An 8,905-nucleotide genomic window follows, 5' to 3' on the forward strand; every position below is an offset into this window, starting at 1 on the left:
TTTAGTTAACAGGAAACACACTGGACTAAAAGCCTAATCAAAAGATTCTAAATAATAACCTAACCACAAAATTAAAATTTTGAAAAAACCCCCGACCGTGACATAGTGGACCGATTTTCATGAAACATGGCTAAGAACACTCCCGACTAACTCAGCTTTCAGACAAAAAAAACTAAATCAAAATCGGTTCATCCGTTGGGGAGCTACGATGCCACAGGCAGACACACACACAGACAGACAAACAGACAGACAGACAGACAGACAGACAGACAGACAGACAGACAGACAGACAGACGGACAGACAGACAGACAGACACGTCAAACTTATAACACCCCTTCGTTTTTGCGTCGGGGGTTAAAAATAGTTTGATCGGATATAATGTTTTCATATAATGCAGGCCGCTACCAGCTCTCCTTTATAGAAAAAAATATTTTATTAGAATAAAAAGTCATGAAGTAAAATGTCATAATCATTTATTTCTCTACAATAATAAATAAAATCATAATGAAATGAAATTAAGAACTAGCCTAGTCTACAATAGCTACGCCATTTAGGCATTGTACCAAGGATGCTGGAGACATTTGCTCGTTGTATCGCAATGCTGATACGTTGTAGGCTTGTGTCGGTCATGAGCTAAGTACTGATAGGAATGAAATCCCATAAATGACCGAAAGGAACTAAATCTTGCACGGTCTTAATCGGTCCTTATTAGGTCCTATAGTTCAGTGGGATCGGAGAGCGCTTGACCGAGTGAACTGGATAACAGGCGGAACGAAACAGTAAAAAATGCCATTCGCACAAGTGTGAAAGAGATGAAAGGAATGTTTAAGGTCTAAATCTATGCAGGAAAATTAAATATTTTCTATATAAAATATAACTTGGATAATATTATAGGTACTAAAACTTGGAATTATATTCAGTTACCAAAGATTGGAAAAATATCATATGTAAAAGGAGTCTGGAATGAAATGTATCAGACCTAAATCATCCCTGACTCCCAATAACCACCGATCTAAAGGAACTAAAAGACCAACTAGTTCATTTGACCGATTGACCGAGAGCAGAGCACTCTCTGTAGTGAATGAGCCTAATAATTATGTTGTGCAAGGAAAAATTTAAGTAAAATTAAGAAGTTATTTTTTATCTGCAAATAATATGTGAATTTTTCCATTTTTCCTTTAATTTAAAATTATGTAAAATTAAGAAGGTTTTGTACTTTATTAGGAACTATAATCAAAATCGGATTCTAGAAACTCAGCGTCCATTGATTCTGAACTACTGTCAGAGTCATCATCATTAAACACACTTAAAATAAACGATTCAAGTTCTTCCATTATTCTGTTTCTGGTTTTACACTGAGCTTCAATATTGAGCACATGATGAGTCATTTTCTTCTAAAGCTCTGGTGTTATGCTGTCAAAAGCTTCCTGAATAAGTTTTTCAAGGTCAGCTGCTGGTATGCCAAAATTTTTGCTTGTGACTCTTCTCTTTGCTGAGCTCCAGATTAGCTCTATCTTGTGGGCTTGTCTGATCCTTTGTTCCCTGGAGTACAGAAGATACCATGGTTAGCTTTTCCCTCAATATTTATTCTTTTCAATGTAGAAAAACTGATATCTGTAAGGAAAAATTAAATTATATAAACACCATTTACATATACATTATAGGACATGTAGTACAGCTCCATATATTGTATGGTCTGATAGCTAATTCAGTTTAAGAACAAGCAAGTCTTGTATTATATAAACCCAATACATTCTTATAAGCACTGTAGGTTTTACAAACAATAAAATTATTTTGGCCCTGTATACAATAACTATAATCCTAACTTTGGTTGTATTCTATATATGTATAAATCTATGAGTGTTATTAATTATATGTATTATAGCGAGTCCATTTAATAAAAATTCAAATTGAGTGTTAAGTGAATCAACATAATAGTCAAATTAGGTAGGTAACCTATGCTAATCTATTTTTGAAAAAGACAATTACTGAATTCAGTTTAATATTTACCAGTCATTGACGATATTTTCTCTAAATTTTGTTTTGACTAAGCAAATCTTTTCAATCAGCAAGTCTTTCAGCATCCCAAGATTTTCCAAAAGAACTTATTTTTCTTCAGAAACGTCGAGTTTTCCTGAAAACAATAAATACACCGTTAAATTCCATCATTTAAAAAAGATAGATTGGACCGAAAGATATAAGTATTTAATGAACTGTAGATTGGTGATATACTTAAACAAAAGTATCAAATTATTATGCTCTACTAACCTACAAATTTGGACACCACTTCTAGACACTCCATGTTTTCCTTTCTTCTTCAAAAAAAAATTCTTCACAAATTTTTCTAAGTCCCAGAATCGGGCCCCTTTTGCTATACTCTGACCCTTGTTTTTGTTTGCATTTGCATATCACGGCAAAAATATCACGAATATCATCATGAACTCAACAAAGACTAGCTAGCTAGAGAGCTTGAGTAGCTTGTCAAAGTTATCAATGTCAGAATGACATTTTATTGGGTGTTGCCACTCAATATTTCATTAGACTATAATGTGGCACGAGTTTTACTTTTACATTTCTGATTCGTGAGAGATTATAAACGTGTATAATTATAATCTACACGGTCCAAACGTCGGGAATACTTGTATATACTGCCTTTCTCGTTATAGGGCTCTATATTATACTACCCAACATTTTTCTTTATAATTGGCAACACGCGATAATGGTGCCCCGCCCTGCCCTTCCTTAATCAGTGTTGCTAGACGGTTCCAAAAGTCACCATTTTGGTGACTTTTAGCCCTCCTTGGAGTTCTTTAGAGTATTTTACGTAATGTAAAAATTCTAAAGACATTACTGAATATTATATTTATTTATTGCACATAAAAAATAAGTACAAATGGTGGGCTTAATGCCTTAAAGCATTCTCCACCAGTCAACCACTGGGTCAAAAAGAAACTATATAAGGATTTAGTTTTTTATTTAAATAAATGGCTACACCTATAGTGATTCTCCGATATTTTTTTAGCCTATTATTGATTCGCCGACAACGATTCGCCGAATGCCATTTAGTAGAATAATCAAACTATAGCTGTCACTTTTGGTCAAATAACGTTTTATGTAGAATCTTGGTTCGGTTTAGTTCGCTTCTGTGCAAATTATTCGAACTATTATTGGACAATTTTCATTTAGCAAAGTAATATTTTCGTTTAGGCCACGTTTAAGTCGAATAACGTTTCACATTTGATACATCGTTCAAACATTTTCGAATAAAAGGACAATATTGTTAACTGTAGAAGCAAATAAATTAGGAATTTCTTACAGGGTATCCCTTTGAAATTTTCACATTTTATATTGGAATTGTTTCATAAAAGTGACAGTGAGATGGATTTACTCTCTTCTCACTCTCACTTTCGTAAAAAAAGTTTCGTTTTTAGGATTCTGTACCTTCAAAAAGGAAAAACGGGAACCTTATAGGATCACTCGTGTGTCTGTCTGTCTGTCTGTCACAGCCAATTTTCTCCAAAACTACTGAACCGATTAACTTGAAATTTGTGACTCAAAAAAAACGGACATGTAATTTTAAGAAAATTTAATTATGGGGGCCACTTTTGCGAGGTAAAATTGAAAATCAAAAATCAAAGTTTTTTGAACTATGTTGTGTTATAATATCAAATGAAAGAGCTTTTTATAACTATCTATAAAAAAAATGTGTCAAGTAATTTAAGAAAATAGGCGAAAAATTACCACTAATGAAATTATCCAATCAAACTCAAATAACATGATCAAAGTGTAAGATTTTAAGAAAAGTAATCATATAAGGTCTGTATAGTTAAATTGTGACACATATACATACGGGTTTTTTTATTTCTTCTCATAAAATTAATTTACCTATCCATACTATAAAAAGGTGACTTGGTCAGTAAAATGGTGACTTTTAGGGAAACTAAATGTGACTTGTGAGTTCAGGGCCCTGGCAACACTGCTTTCTTTCATTTTTCCTTTTCGGCCCATGCGCTGAATGGTGGCTTGGTCGCTTGCATTGCATCGGCACCGGTGTATTTTCTTTGGTGATGTGAAAAGCAAGCAAAAGCAAGGGAAATTTCTCGTATTTGGCGTCAACATTCAGTGATCAGGTAAGTCAAGATGATATTTTTGGCTACCACGAATGTTATTTTAAGTATCTATATAGTGTGCTCTGTTATGATTTCTGCGTAATGAGTAATCAATGATATATTATGGTGCCTTCATTTAAGTTGTAATGAATAACATTAAGGTGGAAATACATTATTACACGCCACATGACGCGAATCAAATTGCAGTTTTTTGCTATTCACATGTACATCCGACGCGTCACCTTGCTCCGTACAATCGCGTGTGCACGTTTAATACATGGCGGTCATGGGCGTCATGGCGTCGCGTGTTAATAATGTGTTTTCGACTATATTAACGGGTTTTTTCGGTTTTAGTGTGTGATACATGACAATAACCTCTAACAATACAATAGTGTGGGTCTACACAGCGAGGCACGTCCCTTATTTTCTGTGTAGCGGCATGTATAGCGTCGTTGAGTTTGCTGAAGAATGGCTGACACCCGGGAAGCAGCGATGTCTGTGGCCGCCCCAAAAATTGATGACCAAGTTTGCAGCCAAGTAAGTTCAGCAGGGTCTGTATTTTCGTGGCACTTTTGTATCTGTGCTAACAAAATTACTTTTAGATGTTTGTGTTATTGAGATATCTTGTCACAACTTACAAAAAAAAACTAGTATTAAGGCATATTATTACAAGAGATTACTTTCACAGGTGAAAAATCAAATAAACATACCTACTGTTTATAGTGATGATGATTATGAGGCTTATACTGGTGAAAAAAATAGGACTTATCGGAAGCAAGTAACTTCTTCGGTGCAATCTACACCTGTTAGCTCAAAATCCCAAAAGCAACACTCTAGGCCGGTATATACAGAACTGAACAAAAGTGATGATGATACAGATCTGAGCAAACGTGAAGATTTCAAGGAAAGCTCTGCAAAGACTACAGACAGTGAAATGTCACAGCTTCTGCAAAGTCCAAGTGAGTATGTTTTACTACCTACACCCAACATAAGTTAAAAATAAATATTTTATGGCATGTATTAGGATGATGATATGATTTTCATAGATTATCATTATTTTTAAACTTGTGAGTTTTTGCATCAAGTATGCATCATGACTAGTAATATAATTCTTTTAAACGTTTATGAGTCAGTCTGCAGTTTCATTCTGTTTAAGACTTGATAAGAATATGGTCTTTTAAGGATAAGTAGGTTAATAGTATTTATGACTACTTAATTATGATCACCTAATTTAAAAATCAGCCTCTTCTCTTTCTCTAAAATCTTTTTATTTTCAGGTGGCCTGGATAACCTAGACTTTACAATAACACCATTTTTTATAAATGAGAAGCCAAATTCACAAGCCTTAGGTGAGAGGAGTTAAACTCTTAGTGTCATTCATAACTGTTAGAAGTTACATCTGCATTTTTACCTTACTACCCAGTTGTATATTTGCATACCTAAAGTAAATATTTGCTAACATTATATTCTTATATTGATTTCAGATGTCATAGCTAAGCACTTAGCTCGAATTGAAGCTGACTTGAAAGAGATGCAAATCGCACAGAATGAAATATTAAATAGGGTGCGATCATCTTCTGTCTCGATGGAACATTCACTGCCAGGGGAAAGAACATTGCCATGTGAGGACAGCAAGGATTTGATTGATACTGAAAAGTGGATAAATGCAGCTCCCGAGAACAGAAAACTTTTGGTATGTCATTTATTATTATTAGTTATTACATTGTCATAATGTGACCATCCATGGCTGGAGGGTCCTTATGGCAAGGCCATGTGTAATTAGTATAATGCAATTTGTATTTTGCTCATACTGGTTTGAGGTATTTTTAACCCCGACGCAAAAAAGACGGGGTGTTATAAGTTTGACGTGTCTGTCTGTGTGTGTGTCTGTCTGTGGCATCGTAGCTCCCGAACGGATGAACCTCCAATTTAGATTAATCTTGCTTGCCCCAATTGACCCCAGCTGTCTCATTATTTAATAAAATTTACGGAAATTACGTAGCTAATTGCATATGTATTTACATCTTTTATAGACGCAGTGCGGTTGAACCAGGTTGCAACCAACGCTACTGATGCTGTGATACAAGAAATAATTCAGATGAATATGGCTACATAGTTCTTCCAATATATACACCTTCTTGTTGACACTTCTCACAAGCGCGCAAGGAATTGTGGGATTTGATACATTTTATAAATGCCCTAGCTGGTGCATCTGCTATTATACAACTTACTTGAAATTCAAACTTTACTCCATTAACATATAAACCATTCTGCTCTAACCGTAAACATTCTTCTACAAAGGGACGCAGAAATACAGCAGCATTGTTGGGCTTTGATTCCCCGTAATAAAGTGCTACAATAAATAGCTGCTTGTCGGGAGATTGATCTAAACCACCTCTGTGTTACTGATAAAATGAATATTCTCTTTGTGTCATTTTTCGTTGCATGAACGGTTTTTAGATGTTGTGCCTTTAGAAGCTCTTTCTACTAGATATATTTCAAGGCCAAAGTATACATATCTATGAACCACCAGCACAATCTGTAACGTTTACATTACGCGGCGTTTCTAATAACGTTCGTGCATCCCTCGGTGAAGAAGAATGACAAGGTTGCAACTTTTTTAGCAAATCGTTTAGAGCAGAGTGACCTAAATTATGTTTCTTAGACCACAATACAAGAAAAGAATTAATATTATCATCTGAATCAGATGGAACATCAATATCTCTTAAGGGTTCTTTGGTATAGTAATCAATTGGAATATTTGAATTAAAAGCTACGTCAATTGTACCGTAATGATCTGCACTTAAGAGTGATTCATGTTCAGTATTGGAAAGAGAAGTGAGTAAACGTAACTCTTGTTTGATTTGTATTGTCTTACGAGCTAGACTTCGTTTTTTTTTATTTTTTTTGTAACAGCGGGTTTGCTACTGCTTGGCTCTTCGGGCTTCCCGTCCTCCATTGCGGTCCTTAGTGAATCTGAACCAATTTCATATTATCTCTTAGAACCGAAATTGGATTTGTTAATCAGGAATATGAAGACCATCAGATTTTAAAAAGTATACTAACAGAACTTGATTGATATTGTAGTCATTAAGAAGATAAAAAAATGTCCGAAGTCTGATTCCTATATAATTGCAAAATATAGGAATTCTTAAATAAATCTGATTTTTATGTGGAACATTGGTTCCACATAAAAATCAGATTTATTTACAACAGTAGCAAATTAGGCATATATAAAGTTAGTCACGGCACAAACAGATTTTTTTACATCTCGTCACAGTTGCACAAAATATGTTTACTGTTACCCAACTTTTGTGATAATGATGACTCTTTTGTATGTAGGTATACCCTTTGTATTATACTATTAGGTATGGCCAAAGACTAATAGAAGTATATATTTATACTGACATACACTGACACTGACATCTCAATACTTACATGATACACTGACACTGACATCTCAATACTTGTATCACATGATTAAATATATTAGAAGTAACATTGAACTATTTCCAATAAAGACATTTAAAAGTTCACGTATCACACAAAAACATCAAAACATCTTACACTCAGCATGTTGTCGACTCGCGAAATCGAATAAAACGGTTCTTATTGCGGGACCAGGTATCTATTGGGTTGGTAAGAAAGTGATGAGCGATCGATTGAATTCCACATAAAATTTTTGAGAGAGTTCTAGAATCTTCTATGGTCGAAAGTATATAAAGGGCGAGTCGCACAGTTTCTCGTCAGTCATTCACTAGCTGTCGCCGAGCTAATAGAAGGAAGAAAATGGACGAATTAAAAGTGCATGTAATGCATTGCTTACTATATGAATTTCAGTCTGGCCATTCAGCCGCCGAAGCAGTGCGTAATATATGTCAGCGTGTTGCTCCTGAAGTTGTGTCTGAGGCCACGGCGAAACGATGGTTCCAGCGGTTTCGTAGTGGCGACTTTTCATTATCAGATCAACCTAAGTCTGGTCGACCGGTGAAGATTGATGTAGCCAAATTAAAAACCTTAATTGAAGGAGATCCGAGGCTAACGAGTCGTACTCTTGCTACTGAGTTACGCTGCTCTCATGTCACCATAGAAACACATTTACACGAGTTGGGAAAAAACTACAAATACAGTGTTTGGATACCGCACGAACTCGATAGAGATCAACTAAACCGCCGTGCCGATATCTGCATACAACTTCTGTCTTTTCGCCGCACATTCAACTGGTTGGACCATCTTATCACTGGAGATGAAAAATGGGTCTTATATATAAATCACACACGCAAACGTCAGTGGCTAGCTCCAAACGAAAAAAGAATAGAGGCACCAAAAACAGAGCCTCACCCGAAAAAAGTTATGCTGTCCGTTTGGTGGGATATTCATGGTATTATTCACTGGGAACTCCTACCAAGTGGAATGACTGTTACCGCATCAGTATACTGTAATCAGCTTGAAAATTTAAACCAAAAAATCTGTCAGAATCGTCCACAGCATGCTAAAGTTTTTTTCTTACACGACAATGCTCGCCCAGACATTGCAAAAGTGACTCGGCTAAAGCTATTGGAGCTAGGTTGGAAAGTGATACCTCATCCACCGTACTCTCCAGACTTGGCACCTACGGATTACGCATTGTTCAGATCGCTAAGCAATGCCTTGAATGAAAAAAAGTTCGATGATCAAGCCCATCTACGACAGTACATAGCTGAGTTTTTTGAATCTAAACCTAAGAACTTCTTCGCCGATGCTATTCATTCTTTACCAGAACGATGGAGACAAGTAGTAGATAACGAAGGCCGTT

General features: G+C 35.5%; 1 protein-coding gene and 1 long non-coding RNA gene across 5 annotated transcripts; one reads left to right on the forward strand and one right to left on the reverse strand.

The window, feature by feature from the left end:
- Positions 1 to 457: 457 nt before the first annotated feature.
- LOC125240865 lies at positions 458 to 2,310 on the reverse strand. Its single transcript, XR_007178682.1, has 3 exons — positions 2,270 to 2,310; positions 2,012 to 2,135; positions 458 to 1,615 (listed from the first exon to the last, which is right to left on the reverse strand). It is a non-coding gene; the product is annotated as an uncharacterized LOC125240865 (long non-coding RNA).
- A 1,774-nt stretch (positions 2,311 to 4,084) lies between these two features.
- On the forward strand, positions 4,085 to 7,171 carry LOC125240864. 4 transcript variants are annotated; one of them, XM_048149007.1, is made up of 6 exons: positions 4,085 to 4,131; positions 4,465 to 4,647; positions 4,799 to 5,069; positions 5,388 to 5,459; positions 5,595 to 5,803; positions 6,144 to 7,171. In XM_048149007.1, the coding sequence occupies exons 2-6, from the start codon at positions 4,579 to 4,581 to the stop codon at positions 6,156 to 6,158; spliced, it is 636 nt and encodes a 211-aa protein (XP_048004964.1). In that variant the 5' UTR covers positions 4,085 to 4,131; positions 4,465 to 4,578; the 3' UTR covers positions 6,159 to 7,171. The 4 variants fall into 4 exon arrangements, with proteins under 4 accessions (XP_048004964.1, XP_048004965.1, XP_048004963.1 ...); XM_048149008.1 differs by having other exon boundaries at positions 4,092 to 4,661; XM_048149006.1 differs by having other exon boundaries at positions 4,092 to 4,647.
- Positions 7,172 to 8,905: the final 1,734 nt, after the last annotated feature.

Source organism: Leguminivora glycinivorella, chromosome Z, assembly GCF_023078275.1.
Source record: "Leguminivora glycinivorella isolate SPB_JAAS2020 chromosome Z, LegGlyc_1.1, whole genome shotgun sequence".
In the NCBI taxonomy this organism is placed as follows: domain Eukaryota; kingdom Metazoa; phylum Arthropoda; class Insecta; order Lepidoptera; family Tortricidae; genus Leguminivora; species Leguminivora glycinivorella.